This window comes from Callionymus lyra, chromosome 5, assembly GCF_982586985.1.
Source record: "Callionymus lyra chromosome 5, fCalLyr1.hap1.1, whole genome shotgun sequence".
In the NCBI taxonomy this organism is placed as follows: Eukaryota; Metazoa; Chordata; class Actinopteri; order Syngnathiformes; family Callionymidae; genus Callionymus; species Callionymus lyra.
In genome coordinates, this window is record NC_141822.1 from 1,875,740 (window position 1) to 1,896,722 (window position 20,983).

General features: G+C 44.2%; 1 protein-coding gene across 3 annotated transcripts in view; it reads left to right on the forward strand.

Annotated features, from left to right (window-relative positions):
* Nucleotides 1–20,983, forward strand: part of ythdc2 (YTH domain containing 2) — a 32,550-nt gene that overhangs the window by 2,534 nt on the left and 9,033 nt on the right. For all 3 annotated transcript variants that reach the window (XM_087790436.1, XM_087790439.1, XM_087790438.1), the window contains exons 3-27: nucleotides 174–318; nucleotides 388–478; nucleotides 2,078–2,244; nucleotides 6,391–6,593; nucleotides 8,945–9,111; nucleotides 9,180–9,282; nucleotides 10,554–10,710; nucleotides 10,769–10,876; nucleotides 10,945–11,078; nucleotides 11,485–11,623; nucleotides 11,724–11,850; nucleotides 11,907–11,972; nucleotides 13,553–13,725; nucleotides 13,830–13,926; nucleotides 14,034–14,121; nucleotides 14,996–15,076; nucleotides 16,502–16,584; nucleotides 16,924–17,029; nucleotides 17,679–17,798; nucleotides 17,866–18,138; nucleotides 18,708–18,834; nucleotides 19,605–19,810; nucleotides 20,390–20,576; nucleotides 20,638–20,726; nucleotides 20,793–20,912. In XM_087790436.1, the coding sequence (XP_087646562.1) occupies nucleotides 180–318; nucleotides 388–478; nucleotides 2,078–2,244; nucleotides 6,391–6,593; nucleotides 8,945–9,111; nucleotides 9,180–9,282; nucleotides 10,554–10,710; nucleotides 10,769–10,876; nucleotides 10,945–11,078; nucleotides 11,485–11,623; nucleotides 11,724–11,850; nucleotides 11,907–11,972; nucleotides 13,553–13,725; nucleotides 13,830–13,926; nucleotides 14,034–14,121; nucleotides 14,996–15,076; nucleotides 16,502–16,584; nucleotides 16,924–17,029; nucleotides 17,679–17,798; nucleotides 17,866–18,138; nucleotides 18,708–18,834; nucleotides 19,605–19,810; nucleotides 20,390–20,576; nucleotides 20,638–20,726; nucleotides 20,793–20,912 (3,351 nt within the window). In that variant the 5' untranslated portion in view covers nucleotides 174–179. The remainder of the gene's footprint in view (nucleotides 1–173; nucleotides 319–387; nucleotides 479–2,077; nucleotides 2,245–6,390; nucleotides 6,594–8,944; nucleotides 9,112–9,179; nucleotides 9,283–10,553; nucleotides 10,711–10,768; nucleotides 10,877–10,944; nucleotides 11,079–11,484; nucleotides 11,624–11,723; nucleotides 11,851–11,906; nucleotides 11,973–13,552; nucleotides 13,726–13,829; nucleotides 13,927–14,033; nucleotides 14,122–14,995; nucleotides 15,077–16,501; nucleotides 16,585–16,923; nucleotides 17,030–17,678; nucleotides 17,799–17,865; nucleotides 18,139–18,707; nucleotides 18,835–19,604; nucleotides 19,811–20,389; nucleotides 20,577–20,637; nucleotides 20,727–20,792; nucleotides 20,913–20,983) is intronic.

Genomic DNA, 20,983 nt, shown 5'->3' on the forward strand with positions numbered 1-20,983 from the left:
AAATCTTCCTATTTATTAGCTTTATATAAAATAGTATGAGATAATGACGGCTTTATTAATTGATATTTCGTGTCAGTTGCTCCTACAACAGAATATAACGCGGCTGCTGAGAATGTATTTGTCGTCCCTTCGTTGTGACTCTCGTTTGAGAACGTTTGTCTTTTCTTCTGCAGGTCATCATGTCGAAGAAAGGAGCGAAGAGCCAGAGGAAAGCCAAGGCTTCGTCCTCCATCAGTGCCAAAGAGATCCACGTGGACGAGGAGGTGAAGATCGCGGTGAGCGTCGCGCTGGAGAGGTTCCACGTCAGCGACGAGAGAGGTTCGACGTGAACGACACCTTCAGAAAGACCTGCTATTTATGGCCATCGTTTCTCTCCTGATGCCACAGAGATGGAGTTTCCTTCGTCGCTGACGAGCACCGAGAGAGCCTTCATCCATCGACTGGCTCAGTCCCGGGGCTACATCTCCAAGAGCACAGGGTGAGAGTGTTGGATTCATGAGTGTTGGATTCATGAGTGTTGGATTCATGAGTGTTGGATTCACGAGTGTTGGATTCACGCGCGTTGGATTCACGCGCGTTGGATTCACGCGCGTTGGATTCACGCGCGTTGGATTCACGCGCGTTGGATTCACGCGCGTTGGATTCACGCTCGTTGGATTCACGCGCGTTGGATTCACGCGCGTTGGATTCACGCGCGTTGGATTCACGAGCGTTGGATTCACGAGCGTTGGATTCACGAGCGTTGGATTCACGAGCGTTGGATTCACGAGCGTTGGATTCACGAGCGTTGGATTCACGAGCGTTGGATTCACGAGCGTTGGATTCACGCGCGTTGGATTCACGCGCGTTGGATTCACGCGCGTTGGATTCACGAGCGTTGGATTCACGAGCGTTGGATTCACGAGCGTTGGATTCACGAGCGTTGGATTCACGAGCGTTGGATTCACGAGCGTTGGATTCACGAGCGTTGGATTCACGAGCGTTGGATTCACGCGCGTTGGATTCACGCGCGTTGGATTCACGCGCGTTGGATTCACGCGCGTTGGATTCACGCGCGTTGGATTCACGCGCGTTGGATTCACGCGCGTTGGATTCACGCGCGTTGGATTCACGCGCGTTGGATTCACGCGCGTTGGATTCACGAGCGTTGGATTCACGAGCGTTGGATTCACGAGCGTTGGATTCACGCGCGTTGGATTCACGCGTGTTGGATTCACGCGTGTTGGATTCACGAGTGTTGGATTCACGAGTGTTGGATTCACGCGTGTTGGATTCACGCGTGTTGGATTCACGCGTGTTGGATTCACGCGTGTTGGATTCACGCGTGTTGGATTCACGCGTGTTGGATTCACGCGTGTTGGATTCACGCGTGTTGGATTCACGCGTGTTGGATTCACGAGCTTTGGATTCACGAGCGTTGGATTCACGCGCGTTGGATTCACGAGTGTTGGATTCACGCGCGTTGGATTCACGCGCGTTGGATTCACGCGCGTTGGATTCACGCGCGTTGGATTCACGCGTGTTGGATTCACGAGCGTTGGATTCACGAGCGTTTGATTCACGAGCGTTGGATTCACGAGTGTTGGATTCACGAGCGTTGGATTCACGCGCGTTGGATTCACGCGCGTTGGATTCACGCGCGTTGGATTCACGAGCGTTGGATTCACGAGCGTTGGATTCACGAGCGTTGGATTCACGAGCGTTGGATTCACGAGCGTTGGATTCACGCGTGTTGGATTCACGCGCGTTGGATTCACGAGCGTTGGATTCACGCGCGTTGGATTCACGCGCGTTGGATTCACGCGTGTTGGATTCACGCGCGTTGGATTCACGCGCGTTGGATTCACGCGTGTTGGATTCACGCGCGTTGGATTCACGCGTGTTGGATTCACGAGTCCTTCCTACAATTCAGATACTATTCTATTGCTATTATTAGCCTCCAATAATGAAATTAAAATCTCTAGTCATCCTTTTTCACATCATCAATTGGCTTTTTCATATTTGATTCAAATCATTTCTGACTTGTGAGTATTGAAGTTTAAATCTAACATCTGTTATCTTTTGTCTTCCGCTCCAGCAAAGCGACCAGTCGTTTCCTGACGGTGAGAAAGAAGAGCAGCGTCCACGGCTCTCAGCCCGTCTACCGGCTCTCGCTGTTCCAGGAGTCGGTGTCTGCGGTGAGGAACCTCCTCCACAAGTGTTCCAGCAGCAAAGACAACGCTGCCTCCTGCGCTGCAGATCAGGGTGAGACTGAAGCCTGACCAACACTTACAGTCCAGGGGAATCAGTTTAATGTGGAAACTATTGTTTTTTATTTAAAAGGCTTAAATGATTGTTTTGAATAATTGAATTCATGCGTTTCTGTATTAAAATATACAATTTGTTTGAACTTTATTATTTAAGTAAGTAAGTAAGTAAGTAATATTTATTTATATAGCGCTTTTCGAGACCAGGGTCACAAAGCGCTTTAACAATCAAAACAATACTCAAAACAGTACATACTTTACAGATCAAGATAATACTGAGAACAACACAGGAGTTCGAGAAATTCAAGGAAAAGCCTGAACAAATAGAAACGTCTTAAGATGTTTCTTAAAGGAGTCAGTAGATCATCAAACACACATGTTTCTTGAAGGAGTCAGTAGATCATCAAACACAGATGTTTCTTGAAGGAGTCAGTAGATCATCAAACACAGATGTTTCTTGAAGGAGTCAGTAGATCATCAAACACAGATGTTTCTTAAAGGAGTCAGTAGATCATCAAACACAGATGTTTCTTGAAGGAGTCAGTAGATCATCAAACACAGATGTTTCTTGAAGGAGTCAGTAGATCATCAAACACAGATGTTTCTTGAAGGAGTCAGTAGATCATCAAACACAGAGATGTTTCTTGAAGGAGTCAGTAGATCATCAAACACACATGTTTCTTGAAGGAGTCAGTAGATCATCAAACACAGATGTTTCTTGAAGGAGTCAGTAGATCATCAAACACAAATGTTTCTTGAAGGAGTCAGTAGATCATCAAACACAGATGTTTCTTGAAGGAGTCAGTAGATCATCAAACACAGATGTTTCTTGAAGGAGTCAGTAGATCATCAAACACAGATGTTTCTTAAAGGAGTCAGTAGATCATCAAACACAGATGTTTCTTGAAGGAGTCAGTAGATCATCAAACACAGATGTTTCTTGAAGGAGTCAGTAGATCATCAAACACAGATGTTTCTTGAAGGAGTCAGTAGATCATCAAACACAGATGTTTCTTAAAGGAGTCAGTAGATCATCAAACACAGATGTTTCTTAAAGGAGTCAGTAGATCATCAAACACAGATGTTTCTTGAAGGAGTCAGTAGATCATCAAACACAGATGTTTCTTGAAGGAGTCAGTAGATCATCAAACACAGATGTTTCTTGAAGGAGTCAGTAGATCATCAAACACAGATGTTTCTTAAAGGAGTCAGTAGATCATCAAACACTGATGTTTCTTGAAGGAGTCAGTAGATCATCAAACACAGATGTTTCTTAAAGGAGTCAGTAGATCATCAAACACAGATGTTTCTTAAAGGAGTCAGTAGATCATCAAACACAGATGTTTCTTGAAGGAGTCAGTAGATCATCAAACACAGATGTTTCTTGAAGGAGTCAGTAGATCATCAAACACAGATGTTTCTTAAAGGAGTCAGTAGATCATCAAACACAGATGTTTCTTAAAGGAGTCAGTAGATCATCAAACACAGATGTTTCTTGAAGGAGTCAGTAGATCATCAAACACACATGTTTCTTGAAGGAGTCAGTTGATCATCAAACACAGATGTTTCTTAAAGGAGTCAGTAGATCATCAAACACAGATGTTTCTTGAAGGAGTCAGTAGATCATCAAACACAGATGTTTCTTGAAGGAGTCAGTAGATCATCAAACACAGATGTTTCTTGAAGGAGTCAGTAGATCATCAAACACAGATGTTTCTTGAAGGAGTCAGTAGATCATCAAACACAGAGATGTTTCTTGAAGGAGTCAGTAGATCATCAAACACACATGTTTCTTGAAGGAGTCAGTAGATCATCAAACACAGATGTTTCTTGAAGGAGTCAGTAGATCATCAAACACAAATGTTTCTTGAAGGAGTCAGTAGATCATCAAACACAGATGTTTCTTGAAGGAGTCAGTAGATCATCAAACACAGATGTTTCTTAAAGGAGTCAGTAGATCATCAAACACAGATGTTTCTTGAAGGAGTCAGTAGATCATCAAACACAGATGTTTCTTGAAGGAGTCAGTAGATCATCAAACACAGATGTTTCTTGAAGGAGTCAGTAGATCATCAAACACAGATGTTTCTTAAAGGAGTCAGTAGATCATCAAACACAGATGTTTCTTAAAGGAGTCAGTAGATCATCAAACACAGATGTTTCTTGAAGGAGTCAGTAGATCATCAAACACAGATGTTTCTTGAAGGAGTCAGTAGATCATCAAACACAGATGTTTCTTGAAGGAGTCAGTAGATCATCAAACACAGATGTTTCTTAAAGGAGTCAGTAGATCATCAAACACTGATGTTTCTTGAAGGAGTCAGTAGATCATCAAACACAGATGTTTCTTAAAGGAGTCAGTAGATCATCAAACACAGATGTTTCTTAAAGGAGTCAGTAGATCATCAAACACAGATGTTTCTTGAAGGAGTCAGTAGATCATCAAACACAGATGTTTCTTGAAGGAGTCAGTAGATCATCAAACACAGATGTTTCTTAAAGGAGTCAGTAGATCATCAAACACAGATGTTTCTTGAAGGAGTCAGTAGATCATCAAACACAGATGTTTCTTGAAGGAGTCAGTAGATCATCAAACACAGATGTTTCTTAAAGGAGTCAGTAGATCATCAAACACACATGTTTCTTGAAGGAGTCAGTAGATCATCAAACACAGATGTTTCTTGAAGGAGTCAGTAGATCATCAAACACACATGTTTCTTGAAGGAGTCAGTAGATCATCAAACACAGATGTTTCTTGAAGGAGTCAGTAGATCATCAAACACACATGTTTCTTGAAGGAGTCAGTAGATCATCAAACACACATGTTTCTTGAAGGAGTCAGTAGATCATCAAACACAGATGTTTCTTGAAGGAGTCAGTAGATCATCAAACACACATGTTTCTTGAAGGAGTCAGTAGATCATCAAACACACATGTTTCTTAAAGGAGTCAGTAGATCATCAAACACAGATGTTTCTTGAAGGAGTCAGTAGATCATCAAACACAGATGTTTCTTAAAGGAGTCAGTAGATCATCAAACACAGATGTTTCTTAAAGGAGTCAGTAGATCATCAAACACAGATGTTTCTTGAAGGAGTCAGTAGATCATCAAACACAGATGTTTCTTGAAGGAGTCAGTAGATCATCAAACACAGATGTTTCTTAAAGGAGTCAGTAGATCATCAAACACAGATGTTTCTTGAAGGAGTCAGTAGATCATCAAACACAGATGTTTCTTAAAGGAGTCAGTAGATCATCAAACACAGATGTTTCTTAAAGGAGTCAGTAGATCATCAAGCGCAAAGAGAGAGAAGATCGTTCCAAAGCTTAGGAGCAACAGCCTGAAAAGATTTCTCTCCTCTGGTCCTGAACCGTGTGCGTGGAACCATCAGTAGATTCTGATCCACAGACCTCAGAGCCCGAGCTGGGGTGTAAGGCTGGATCAGATCACTGATGGAAGGTCTGACCATGAATAGATCTGAAAGTAAGAACCAGAATTTTAAAATGATCCTGAAAGAAACTGGAAGCCAGTGAAGAAGAGAAATGTGAGTTCTTCTACTAGAGCGGCTCAGAATTCTGAATCAACTGCAGGCGAGACGATCCTTCTTGTTAAGACATGAAAACAAACTGTTACAATAGTCCAGACGAGAAGAAACAAACACATGGATTATAAGATCCAGATCATGTTCTGACAACATTTTCCTAAGTTTGGAGGTTTCTCAGGCTCAGTTTGACAGACATAAGTCACTCAAGTACTGACTCAACCCTGGAATCTTAGCATCAACAATCACCAGAGTTTCAGTTTTAATATATATATATATAATTCAATATGTTCTATATTTTAATAAATGTATTCAATTTATACATTTGAATTTTTTATTTTGATAGTTGATTTAAAAAGTTTTAATATTTACTAAATATTCTCTTTTCTAATAATTATAAAATACATGATCTAAATTCAGTATTAAAATAGCATCTTTGAAAAAGGTTATTATACCAGACAATACTAAACTATTACAGCGTTTATTTAAAAGGCTGCAAATTAAAAAATACTGAATTTAGAAAATGTAATTTGACTGAAACTAAACGACTATATTTAAAGAGTCTCACTCATGGGTTCACATGTCGTCTCTCGTCCTATCAGAGAGCAGCGCCGACAAGAGCCGGGCGAGCGGGCGTCTGAACAACAGTATTCCTCTGATCCCTCAGAGGAGAAGCTCCTCAGAGCTGGACGGGTTCAGGACTTCACTGCCGGTGAGCTCGCGACAGGACGAGATCATCCAGGTGATCCGAGACCACAACGTGGTGCTTGTTCTGGGAGAAACAGGCTCTGGAAAGACGACACAGGTCAGTGTGTTTCATAACGTCTTCCATCAAAGCATCTACAGATGTTTGCTCACAGGAACAGATCTTCTCATGGTGGCAACAGGAAGGTTGTGGCTTCACTTTCTAATGGAGCGAAGACTTTTGATGGTTTTCTTTTAACACACTAAATATTCTGTACTAGGTGTGAGCGTGAATGGTTGTGTGTCCCCCGCCTCTCACCCTGAGAAGCTGGGATGGACTCGTAAAACTGATTTATTTTCTTCAGATCTTCCACCTTCAGACACAAGGTTTCATTCACACACCAACATTAATGAGATGACTTTAAGTTCGGCTTCAAAAGCAGAGAAAACTTCTTAAACTGGTCCAGTACCATGAATAGATCTGAGAGTAAGAAGCAGGATTTTAAAATGATCCTGAAAGAAACTGGCAGCCAGTGAAGAGTTTGAAGGAGAAATGTGAGTTCTTCTACTAGAGCAGCCAGTGAAGAGTTTGAAGGAGAAATGTGAGTTCTTCTACTAGAGCAGCCAGTGAAGAGTTTGAAGGAGAAATGTGAGTTCTTCTACTAGAGCAGCCAGTGAAGAGTTTGAAGGAGAAATGTGAGTTCTTCTACTAGAGCAGCCAGTGAAGAGTTTGAAGGAGAAATGTGAGTTCTTCTACTAGAGCAGCCAGTGAAGAGTTTGAAGGAGAAATGTGAGTTCTTCTACTAGAGCGGCCAGTGAAGAGTTTGAAGGAGAAATGTGAGTTCTTCTACTAGAGCAGCCAGTGAAGAGTTTGAAGGAGAAATGTGAGTTCTTCTACTAGAGCAGCCAGTGAAGAGTTTGAAGGAGAAATGTGAGTTCTTCTACTAGAGCAGCCAGTGAAGAGTTTGAAGGAGAAATGTGAGTTCTTCTACTAGAGCAGCCAGTGAAGAGTTTGAAGGAGAAATGTGAGTTCTTCTACTAGAGCGGCCAGTGAAGAGTTTGAAGGAGAAATGTGAGTTCTTCTACTAGAGCAGCCAGTGAAGAGTTTGAAGGAGAAATGTGAGTTCTTCTACTAGAGCGGCCAGTGAAGAGTTTGAAGGAGAAATGTGAGTTCTTCTACTAGAGCGGCCAGTGAAGAGTTTGAAGGAGAAATGTGAGTTCTTCTACTAGAGCGGCCAGTGAAGAGTTTGAAGGAGAAATGTGAGTTCTTCTACTAGAGCAGCCAGTGAAGAGTTTGAAGGAGAAATGTGAGTTCTTCTACTAGAGCAGCCAGTGAAGAGTTTGAAGGAGAAATGTGAGTTCTTCTACTAGAGCGGCCAGTGAAGAGTTTGAAGGAGAAATGTGAGTTCTTCTACTAGAGCGGCCAGTGAAGAGTTTGAAGGAGAAATGTGAGTTCTTCTACTAGAGCGGCCAGTGAAGAGTTTGAAGGAGAAATGTGAGTTCTTCTACTAGAGCGGCCAGTGAAGAGTTTGAAGGAGAAATGTGAGTTCTTCTACTAGAGCGGCCAGTGAAGAGTTTGAAGGAGAAATGTGAGTTCTTCTACTAGAGCGGCTCAGAAGAGTTTGAAGGAGAAATGTGAGTTCTTCTACTAGAGCAGCCAGTGAAGAGTTTGAAGGAGAAATGTGAGTTCTTCTACTAGAGCGGCCAGTGAAGAGTTTGAAGGAGAAATGTGAGTTCTTCTACTAGAGCAGCCAGTGAAGAGTTTGAAGGAGAAATGTGAGTTATTCTACTAGAGCGGCCAGTGAAGAGTTTGAAGGAGAAATGTGAGTTCTTCTACTAGAGCGGCCAGTGAAGAGTTTGAAGGAGAAATGTGAGTTCTTCTACTAGAGCAGCCAGTGAAGAGTTTGAAGGAGAAATGTGAGTTCTTCTACTAGAGCGGCCAGTGAAGAGTTTGAAGGAGAAATGTGAGTTCTTCTACTAGAGCGGGTCAGAAGACTTTAGTATGAACTGCAGGCGAGACACATCCTTCTGGTTTAGACACAAAATAAACACAATAGTGTAAACGACACAAACACATGATCATGTTGTGACATCATTTAAGTTTATTTTCTCACTTTAACAGTTTGTGTCAGTTTTGTTCAGAGTTGAACTAGAAACATTCATCAAACACCAGGTTCCTCAGTTTGACTGACATAAGTCACTCAAGTACTGACTCAACCCTGAACTTTAGCATCAACAATCAGCAGAGTTTCAGTTCTAATGCTTGTACAACACGTTGTATCCACTGCTGTTGTTTTAAAGATCTACACAAAGAGTTAAAGATGTTTTTGTTTTCACTAGTTGGTCTTGAAGTTCAGAAGTTGAATCCTGGTGCAGATCAAACCATCAGGACATAGAGTTTAGATCTGAAGTTGAACACGGTGTTAAAATGAAAACATTTTTTACCGAACAGAATGTTTGTTTTTGGTCCAGATCCCTCAGTTCATCCTGGACGACTGCTGCCGGCGAGGCGAGGCCTGCAGGATCATCTGTACGCAGCCCAGACGTCTGGCCGCCATGTCTGTGGCCGAGAGAGTCGCCGCCGAACGAGGGGAGACGGTGGGTCTTACAGTCGGGTACCACATCAGGCTGAAGAGCAGGTACTTTGAATGAACCCGCGTCAAGATGGATCGTGAAGAAACTGAACTTCCTGCTGTGTCTCCACAAGGGTGTCTCCCAAGACGCTGCTCACCTTCTGCACTTGTGGAGTTTTCCTGCGAACGCTGATGTCTGGAGACGCTGGTCTGAGAACCGTGACCCACGTCATTGTGGTGAGAACGAAATGAGAAGTTCTGCAACATTTGTACGTCAGAAACAACACAAACATCACTGCTGTTCTGGACCGACACCGTTCAAGTGTTTATTCTTTCAAGTTACATTGAGTTCACATCAGTCACCAGCTTTGACATCCAAACATCATCGTGGATGTCTTTCATATCGAGCTGTACATGAACACATACCTTCATTTACCTTCTCCTCGATGGATGGATGGATGGATGATATCTATATATCCATCTATCTATCCATCCATCCATCTATCCATCTATCCATCTATCCATCCATCCATCCCTCCATCCATCCATCCATCCATCCATCCATCCATCCATCCATCCATCCATCCATCCCTCCATCCATCCATCTATCCATCCATCCCTCTATCCATCCATCCATCCATCCATCCAATTATCCATCCATCCATCCAATCATCCATCCATCCATCCATCCATCCGTCCATCCATCCATCCGTCCGTCCAATCATCCGTCCAATCATCCGTCCATCCATCCGTCCATCCATCCATCCATCCGTCCATCCATCCATCCATCCGTCCGTCCGTCCATCCGTCCGTCCGTCCGTCCGTCCGTCCGTCCATCCATCCATCCATCCATCCCTCCATCCCTCTATCCATCCATCTATCCATCCAACTATCCATCTATCCATCCATCCCTCTATCCATCCATCCCTCTATCCATCCAATCATCCATCCATCCATCCATCCATCCATCCATCCATCCATCCATCCATCCATCCATCCATCCATCCATCCATCCATCCATCCATCCATCCATCCATCCATCCATCCATCCATCCATCCATCCATCCATCCATCCATCCAATCATCCGTCCGTCCATCCATCCGTCCATCCATCCATCCGTCCGTCCGTCCAATCATCCGTCCATCCATCCATCCGTCCGTCCGTCCATCCGTCCGTCCGTCCGTCCGTCCGTCCATCCATCCATCCATCCATCCATCCAATATGAAGGGTTGTTGTTATTGTTTTTATTATAAACATAATTATTTTGACACACATATCCTGCAGCTTCTCCATTGGTCAGACTTGTTTACGTAACTATTTGATTCAAAAGGTTTTTTTAAAATTGAAAATATATTTTTTTGATTGAAGTAACCTTTTAATTGGAAAACACAAATCTTCGCTCATCCACTTGCGCCGCACCAGAGGAGATGGATCAGGGTTTGAACGAGCTTCATCTAAATAGACTCTGAGACGAGCACAGGCACAGACTCTCTCCCCGTCTCTCCAGGACGAGGTCCACGAGCGCGACGGTCTGACCGACTTCCTGCTCACCAAGATGCGCGACGTCCTGCAGAAGTCTCCCTCGGTCAAGCTGATCCTCTCCAGCGCCGCCCTCGACGTGGATCTGTTCCTCAACTACTTCGGCTCCTGCCCGGTGATCCAGCGTACGGCAGATCCCGTCGCCGCGGCGACGACCGCGGTCACTCACGTCTTCTCCTCCAGTGACAGGACGACAGTTTGTGGTGAAGGAGTTCTACCTGGAGGACATCCTGAGACTGACCGACTTCGGCGGGCGAGACAAGAGCAAGTACAAAGAAGAGACGGAACGAGGTACTGCTTCACTAACCTTTAAACACGAGTTTAAACATTACTGCTGACGCTCGTTGTTTGTTCTCCAGAGGAGAAGAAGAAGAAAGTCTTCAAAGACTGGTGTAAAGCTGTGGTTTCTTCTGTTGAAGCCTCAGTTTCTTCACCAGATGATCTTCAGGACAGACGTGACTCGAAGACAGACGTCTGTCCTTCAAACAGTCTGGTAACACTCCCTGATTCATGCTTTCTTTGGAGCCGGTTCAGTCATTAAATGTTCTTTTTAGAAGAATAACAAACACATTCTCTATGTCTGAGTGGATGATAGCATGATAGCATGATAGCATGATAGCATGATAGCACGATAGCATGATAGCACGATAGCACGGTAGCATGATAGCACGATAGCATGATAGCACGATAGCATGATAGCACGATAGCACGATAGCATGATAGCACAATAGCACGATAGCACGATAGCACGATAGCATGATAGCACGATAGCACGATAGCACGGTAGCACGATAGCACGATAGCACGATAGCACGATAGCATGATAGCATGATAGCACAGTAGCACGATAGCATGATAGCACGATAGCATGATGCTAACATGTGAGCCGATGGTTCCAGAGCACGAAGGCAGCCGAGCAGCCGCTGGTGTCGTGGCTCCAGAAAGAGATGGACACCTGCATCTCTCAAGTCTTCCTCAAAGACGACCTGGACGCCTTCACTCAGATCTCCAACCTCATTCACTACGAAAGTGTCGACGGTAGGAGAACAAACCATTGAAATGAAACACGATCGCGTCGAGTGACGCCGAGAGAACCTTCATCTCCACACATGTGATGGAACCTCTTGTTTGTTGGCAGTGGACTACACCCACAGTGAGACGGGAGCGACGGCTCTGATGGTGGCCGCGGGTCGAGGTCTGCTGCCTCAGATCGAGCAGCTGCTCAGCATGGGGGCCGACGTCCACAAGAGGTCGTCCAACGGATGGTAGGTTGATGGTTCCGCTCACAGGCTCTTTCTAACGCACCCGTGTCTCGCCACAGGACGGCCATAGACTTCGCAGAACACTTCCAGCAGACGGAGGCTTTGGATCTGCTTCACTCTCAAATGTAAGCGTCTCGTTGAGCTCGACTCCCTTCTGACCAGAGGTCCATACGAGTGAAGACGTGTGCGGTCACATGACTGATGCTTAAAGATTCTCAAAAGTATTTAAAATTCATGAATCCTTTGCTGTGTCTCAAATCACATACTTCTCTTAGTATACTAGAAGTTAGTATCATCAGGATAGTGTACGTACTAACTAGTTACTAATCCTTCACAGATAGTATGTCTCAAACATACTTCTCTTAGTATACTAGAAGTTAGTATCATCAGGATAGTGTACGTACTAACTAGTAACTAATCCTCCACAGATAGTATGTCTCAAACATACTTCTCTTAGTATACTAGAAGTTAGTATGCATCAGGATAGTGTACGTACTAACTAGTAACTAATCCTCCACAGATAGTATGTCTCAAACATACTTCTCTTAGTATACTAGAAGTTAGTATGCATCAGGATAGTGTACGTACTAACTAGTAACTAATCCTCCACAGATAGTATGTCTCAAACATACTTCTCTTAGTATACTAGAAGTTAGTATCATCAGGATAGTGTACGTACTAACTAGTAACTAATCCTCCACAGATAGTATGTCTCAAACATACTTCTCTTAGTATACTAGAAGTTAGTATGCATCAGGATAGTGTACGTACTAACTAGTAACTAATCCTCCACAGATAGTATGTCTCAAACATACTTCTCTTAGTATACTAGAAGTTAGTATCATCAGGATAGTGTACGCACTAACTAGTAACTAATCCTCCACAGATAGTATGTCTCAAACATACTTCTCTTAGTATACTAGAAGTTAGTGTCATCAGTTTAGTGTACGTACTAACTAGTAACTAATCCTCAACAGATAGTATGTCTCAAACATACTTCTCTTAGTATACTAGAAGTTAGTATCATCAGGATAGTGTACGTACTAACTAGTAACTAATCCTCCACAGATGGTATGTCTCAAACATACTTCTCTTAGTATACTAGAAGTTAGTATCATCAGGATAGTGTACGCACTAACTAGTAACTAATCCTCCACAGATAGTTTGTCTCAAACATACTTCTCTTAGTATACTAGAAGTTAGTATCATCAGGATAGTGTACGTACTAACTAGTAACTAATCCTCCACAGATAGTTTGTCTCAAATCAAACTCTGCTGCTACACACTAACAGGAAATGACGTGACAGCTTCTTCTTCTACTACTATTTAAGGATGGTTTCAACCAGCTGTAGGAACACTAGTGACACCTGCTGGCAGCACGTTTAGCAAGTTTGTAAAAAGAAATAATGAAAAAATATGAGAATCGAAATATTCGCGAGATATTTAAGCTGGTATCAGCAGCGAAGATGTTCTACTGCTGCGAAAAATACACCTGTAAGTATATGAATATATATACGCATATATATATATATATATATGACGTAACTTCCGTTTACAACGTCACTAAGATGGAGCCGTTTAGTGTAGAAAGTGTCCATCGATCCATACTCAGTTTTGTGGGCGATTTTTCTGTCTCGATGCTAAGAGACTGTAAGTGTCTGAACCTCTCTTTAAATACTTCCTTGACTTTGTTCTGTTCCTTCAGTGTCTTGGGAGAAGCGGTGAGTGTGCACGAGCCTGGTGTGTTTCCTCCCGACGGCGTCAGCGCAGAAGACCAGGAGCTGCTCAAACAGTACCACCACACCTTCGATGACGAGCGAGTGGACGTGGATCTCATCATAGAACTTCTTTACTACATCTGCTCCACCACCAGCGAGGGTAAGACTCCCATGTCGGCTCTTTCTGAGTCAGCCTAGCTTTTCAACGTATCAATGAACGGACTCATCAGCGGCTTTTGTTTCTTCCTGGATCTGATCTTGCAGGTGCGGTTCTGGTCTTTCTTCCCGGCTACGATGAGATCGTGACTCTCAAGGACAGAATCCTTTATGACGACAGAAGATTCTGCACCAACTTAGAGCGGTACATGTAGTTTTACTTATGTTCTGAATTCATCAAATGTCTGCAAACGTTGTTTTGTTCCGGGAGATTCACTGACACGCTTTACTTTCATCACCTGTGTGTCTCAGGTACCAGGTGTTCACGCTGCACTCGGACATGAACGCTGCCGACCAGAAGAAAGTCATGAATGCGTCGCCCCCTGGTGTCAGGAAGCTGGTAAGACTGATCTGGTTCTGCTTCAATGTGTTTGTTTTTAAACGTGTGCATCATGGGCCGGTGAAGTGGTTTGTGCCGCACAGCAACGAGCGGCTTCACAACAACAGTTTCTGTTTCAATTTGTTGTCAATCTTGTGAGTGATTGAATAATAATAATAATATTTTATTTAAAGGCGCCTTTCTTGACACTCAAGGTCGCCATACATAGGTTACATACATAAAACATCTTAAAACACAACAATAAAATATGTAAAAAGAATAAAAAATAGCAGACAAGGGTAGAGCATTAGCATCAAATGGAATAAGCAGTTTTAAACAGATGTGTTTTGAGTTGAGATTTGAAATGGGGGAATGAGTCAATGTTCCTGAGTTGGGGTGGTAGGGAGTTCCAGAGACGGGGAGCAGAGCGGCTGAATGCTCTGCTCCCCGTGGTGGTGAGACGGGCGGTGGGGACAGACAGGTGTAAGGAGGACGAGGATCTAAGAGAGCGGGAGGGAGTCGGAACATGGAGGAGATCAGACAGATATGGGGGGGCGAGGTTATGGATGGCTTTGAAAGTAAACAGGAGGACTTTAAACTGGGTGCGGAACTGAACCGGGAGCCAGTGGAGCTGCTGAAGGACAGCAGTGATGTGGTGAATGGAGGGGGTTCGGGTTATGATGCAGGCAGCTGAGCCGCTTTCCTCCCACAGTTTTCAAACACACAGAGTTGAGATTCTAGACTGTAGGTGTGTGTGTGTGTGTGAATGTGTCCTGTGACAGACTGATTACATGTTCAGTGTGTCCCCCGCCCCTTGCCCGAGGTAGCTGGGACAGACTCCAGACCAAATGTACTTGTAAACATGTGTCAGATGGACATTATTCTATCGTTTCAGATTCTCTCCACGAACATCGCTGAGACGAGCGTCACCATCAACGACGTGATCTTTGTCATCGATTCGGGAAAAGTCAAAGAGGTTTGTCACTCCATGACATGTCACTCCATGATGTGTCACTCCATGTCGTGTCACTCCATGTCGTGTCACTCCATGATGTGTCACTCCATGTCGTGTCACTCCATGTCGTGTCACTCCATGTCGTGTCACTCCATGTCGTGTCACTCCATGTCGTGTCACTCCATGACGTGTCACTCCATGTCGTGTCACTCCATGTCGTGTCACTCCATGACGTGTCACTCAATGACGTGTCACTCCATGTCGGTTCACTCCATGTCGTGTCACTCCATGACGTGTCACTCCATGTCGTGTCACTCCATGTCGTGTCACTCCATGTCGTGTCACTCCATGTCGTGTCACTCCATGTCGTGTCACTCCATGTCGTGTCACTCAATGACGTGTCACTCCATGTCGTGTCACTCCATGTCGTGTCACTCAATGACGTGTCACTCCATGTCGTGTCACTCAATGTCGTGTCACTCCATGTCGTGTCACTCAATGACGTGTCACTCCATGCCGTGTCACTCCATGCCGTGTCACTCCATGCCGTGTCACTCCATGTCGTGTCACTCAATGACGTGTCACTCCATGTCGTGTCACTCAATGACGTGTCACTCCATGTCGTGTCACTCAATGACGTGTCACTCCATGTCGTGTCACTCAATGACGTGTCACTCCATGTCGTGTCACTCAATGACGTGTCACTCCATGTCGTGTCACTCAATGACGTGTCACTCCATGTCGTGTCACTCAATGACGTGTCACTCCATGTCGTGTCACTCAATGACGTGTCACTCCATGTCGTGTCACTCCATGTCGTGTCACTCCATGTCGTGTCACTCCATGTCGTGTCACTCCATGCCGTGTCACTCCATGTCGTGTCACTCCATGTCGTGTCACTCCATGTCGTGTCACTCCATGCCGTGTCACTCCATGTCGTGTCACTCCATGTCGTGTCACTCCATGTCGTGTCACTCAATGACGTGTCACTCCATGTCGTGTCACTCAATGACGTGTCACTCCATGTCGTGTCACTCAATGACGTGTCACTCCATGTCGTGTCACTCAATGACGTGTCACTCCATGTCGTGTCACTCAATGACGTGTCACTCCATGTCGTGTCACTCAATGACGTGTCACTCCATGTCGTGTCACTCAATGACGTGTCACTCCATGTCGTGTCACTCAATGACGTGTCACTCCATGTCGTGTCACTCCATGTCGTGTCACTCCATGTCGTGTCACTCCATGTCGTGTCACTCCATGCCGTGTCACTCCATGTCGTGTCACTCCATGTCGTGTCACTCCATGTCGTGTCACTCCATGCCGTGTCACTCCATGTCGTGTCACTCCATGTCGTGTCACTCCATGTCGTGTCACTCAATGACGTGTCACTCCATGTCGTGTCACCAACGGTTTCTCAAGTCAACGATGAACCTTTTCTAGAAATCCTTTGACACCATCAGCCATGTGTCGATGCTGAAGGCCGTGTGGATCTCAAAAGCAAGTGCTCTTCAGCGGAAGGGAAGGTGAACACATTCTTTACTCTCTGATGTTTGTTCATTTTAATGTAGCACCTCGAGCTCAGTTGTCTTCGTACAAAAAGTCACTTAAAATCATCCAAACACCCAGACTGCTCGACTGTAACTTGTTAAGGCTTGTTTATGGCAGACGTTTAAACAGGAGCAAGTACTAGATGATACTCGGGTAATAAAAGCGCTATATAAATAAAAATGACTTACTTAATATCGCAAGCGCTTCCAGTGTAGACACTGGACTGTGTGCACTTTAGGGCTGAAGTCACATTTCCAAGAGTGTTAAGTTGGAGCACGTTACAGTCGCTCATCCTTTCATCTCGATCTTCTCAGGGCCGGACGCTGCCGACCGGGAGTTTGTTTCCGCCTCTACAGCCGCCTGAGGTTCAACAGCATGTTGGAGTTCCAGGTTCCACAGCTGCAGAGAATGGCTCTCCAGGTACTGTGATGGTTTCAGAAGGTTCCCCGTGAGCCTCGGGTCAAGGTGCTCGTATCAGTGGGTTTGGTTCTGAGGATTTATGAAATGAAAAGAAATATATATTTTTGTAAACGTGTTTGTAAAACAACTTCAATCAAATCCATCAATCAAAGCTATTCCATCGCTGACGAGTAGAAATACTTGGTACTAGTCCAATGGTTGTGGGTTCAATCCCAGCTCCATAAGATGTTGTCATTGTGTCCCTGAGCAAGACAGTTAACCCTGATGTTTGAGGCACGCTACGTCGCAGCCTACTGCCACCACTGTATGATTGTGGGAATATAAGATGGACTGGTGGTCATTATTACACAATAGTGTCATGTTTATTTATAATATATTTATTATACAAGACAGAGACTCTCAGAGCAGTTTTGAATGAATGATATACAAAATAGTTTTCATACATATCAGAGAACAACAAATGTCATTGTTGTGTATTTTTTATTCAGAGTCAATGACCATATTATTATCAGTTTTCAGTGAGAATTTAACTAAATTTGTATTTAAAAATTAAATTTCCAGGAGAACAGTTGGTCTTACATTTGTAAAAATATATGAAAATATTGATGTTGTTATTCTATTAGCATTGATGGAGCGTCATCTCTTCTAGGAACTGTGTCTCCAGACCAAGATGTTGGCGCCCTCGCTCTGCTCCATCGCAGACTTCCTGTTAAAAGCTCCTCAGCCTCCTCCGGTCCACACCATCAGAAACGCTGTCCAGATGCTGAAGGTGAGACGTCGCCTCAGCAACAGGCGCTCGCGACGTCGTTGCTCACGTGTGCGGGTCACTCCTGCAGACCATCGACGCCCTGGACCAGAACGAGGATCTGACTCACCTGGGCTACCATCTGGCCGACCTACCTGTGGAGCCTCACCTGGGCAAGATGGTGCTGTGCGGCGTGGTTCTCAAGTGCCTGGACCCGGTCCTCACCATCGCCTGCACCCTGGGCTACCGGGACCCGTTCGTGCTGCCGGCGCAGGCCTGCCACAAGAGGGCGGCGCTCCAGTGTCGCCACAACTTCACGGCCAACACCTTCAGCGACCACATGGCTCTGCTGCGCGTCTTCCAGGTGAGATTCCTGCGTCGCTTCCTCACATGATGTTTAAATGTGGGATTTTCTTGAAGTTGAATTCAATACATTTCATTGAATTAAAAATTGGAATATTTTCAAATGAATGTTTGTTTTTTTAGCACCGAGTTTTATATTGTAATTCCAATAACTCTGAAATAATGTTCTTAATTCAATATATACACTTCATTTGTGGTCTTTTAAATTCAATATAAATGTTGCTAATCCTTAAACTAATCCAATACTGCAAGTAAGAAAATATTGAATTTAGAAAAGTCTGAAGTTATTGAAAAAAGAATATCAAACTACATAATTCTATTTATAAATATTTATATTTTGAATGAAATCATTTAAAGAACTTCACAATATAGACACTATTTAATGACAACATTTGAAAAGTTGAATTCAATTTTCTGCTGAGACTAAAATATTTAGTAGCCTTTTTAAAATAAATAAACCGGTGACTCCGAAGATGTAAGTGCATCTTGTCGGCACTTTCAAAACCGTGGTCGATGATTGATTGATTGATTGATTGATTGATTGATTGATTGATTGTCCGTCACTGTCAGGCCTGGCAGAAGGCTCGCACTGAAGGGTGGGAGAGGACCTTCTGTGAGAAGAACTTCTTGTCTCAGGCCACGATGGACATGATTCTGGGCATGAGGACTCACCTGCTCGGTCAGCTGCGAGCCATCGGTGAGTTTCCGTCGATTAAATAATCGAGTACCGACATGACCGACATGACATGGTTGGACAGGTTGATCAGGAGGGCTGGTTCTGTGGTTGGCATGAAGCTGGACTCACTGGTGACAGTTGCTGAGAGGAGATCACTGAACAAACTACTGTCCATCATGATGATGACATCATCCTCTCAACACTGTCATCAGTGAGCAGAGAAGCAGATGAAGCACGAATGCTCCTCCCATGATGCAACACTAATAGACTCAGGGACTAATTCATCCCTCGGGCTATTAAATTGTACAATTCTGAGTTCGGGGGCAGGAGTGGAGTGAAAGTATCTGGATGTTCTGTTCCATGTTAGTCTTTGTATCTTTGTCTTTGTTGTTTTTCTTTGATCTTGTTCTTTATCTTTAGACTTAGATTGTTTTGTTCTTTCTCTTTATTTCTCTTTGTTCTTGTTCTTATTTTATTTTGAATTATTATTTTATGAATAATTGCTGTATTGCTGTGGATAATTGGGGAAAAATTGGGGTCTCCTCAATAAAGTTCTACCTAAACTAACCTAAACTAACCGAACTAACCTATGACGGCTTTACATCCATACGACAAGCATCAAAACAGAGACATTTACTGACGTTGTGTCATTAAATCAAATTGTTATTTGCCCTGAACTATTTCTCACACAGTCCTGGATGAGATTATCTTTGTTTGTCCTCAACCCTGTCACTCGAGAACACGATCGAGAGTCGCTTCAGGTCGAGGTTCACACGTGTCTCCGTGACCAGGGTTCGTGCGAGCTCACGGTGCCAGCGACATCCGCGACGTGAACGTGAACTCGGAGAACTGGGCGGTCGTGAAGGCGGCCCTGGTGGCCGGCATGTACCCCCACCTGGTGCACGTCAACGAGGAGACCTCGAAGGCGTCCACGAGCAAAGAGAAGAAGGTTCTCTTCCACCCCACGTCCATCCTCAGCCAGTACCAGCTGAAGAAGGTGAGAACCTGTCGGACCACGTTATCGTGGGATCGAAGTATCGCCGTTGTTACTATATTTAAGACAAATTTAGACAAAACACAGATTCAAAAAGTTTCACAACTTATGTAACTTATCAGCTCCTTTAATGAATGAATTAACATAACATTTAAGTTATATATTTATACTTTACATTCATCCTCACACACACACACACACACACACACACACACAGATGTAGAATGAAAACGGAAAATTATAAAAATGGGAAAGAATAATAAACAACAAGTCAAATATATAATTGAAACACAAGTAGTGTATTTATCAGATGTCTGTCTTACTTTAATACTAAGTAAGATGAAATATCTAGAATATGTTTATCTTTCAGAAGTTCTTGTGTAAATAAAGGATTTTAAAAAGTGCTATTTTCGATATTTTCAGGTTTGATATTTAAACTCACAACATTAACATCTTTTATTTTGCTCTCTCGACTGAAGATGTTATTGTTTCTGCTCCGAGCTCGTGGTTGTGTGTTGTGTTGTTGTTGTTGTTGTTGTTGTTGTTGTTGTTGATACAATCAAGCTGTTGTCTGATGCTCAGGGCGGTGCAGGCCGGTTGGAGACACACCTGCCCACGCCGTGGTTGATCTACAACGAGATGAGTCGGACCAACAGAGTGGCCAGTGTTCGCTGCTGCTCCTTAGTGACGCCCGTCACCGTCGCCGTGTTCGGAGGCTGCGACAGAACGTTCGCCGCCAGCCAGAGTTCTGGTGCCCAGACCGGTCCAGGTACCGACATCCATCCTCAGAACATGGCGGCAGAGATGGACTTTGTCTTCACGTCTTTCAGAAGGTCTGCTGGACGACAGCGACAGTGAGACGGAGGAGGCGGCGGAACTGAGGGTGGACGACTGGCTGGTGTTCAGCCTGGACAGAGAGGTGAGACACTTGGGTAGAACTTTACTGATCCATCAGGATCCGTCATGTTGTGGTTCTGTCCGTCAGGCTGCTGAGCTGGTGTCAGAACTGAAGCGCAGGTGGAACAGTCTGTTCATCAAACGCATCCGATACACGGCGAAACCCTGGTCCTTACAAGACGAAGCCTTCATCCGCCTGCTGGTCACGGTGAGAAGCACGTCTTTAATTCAACGTTTGATTGGTTAGTGAGAAGTTAGAAAATATCCACATATTGATGT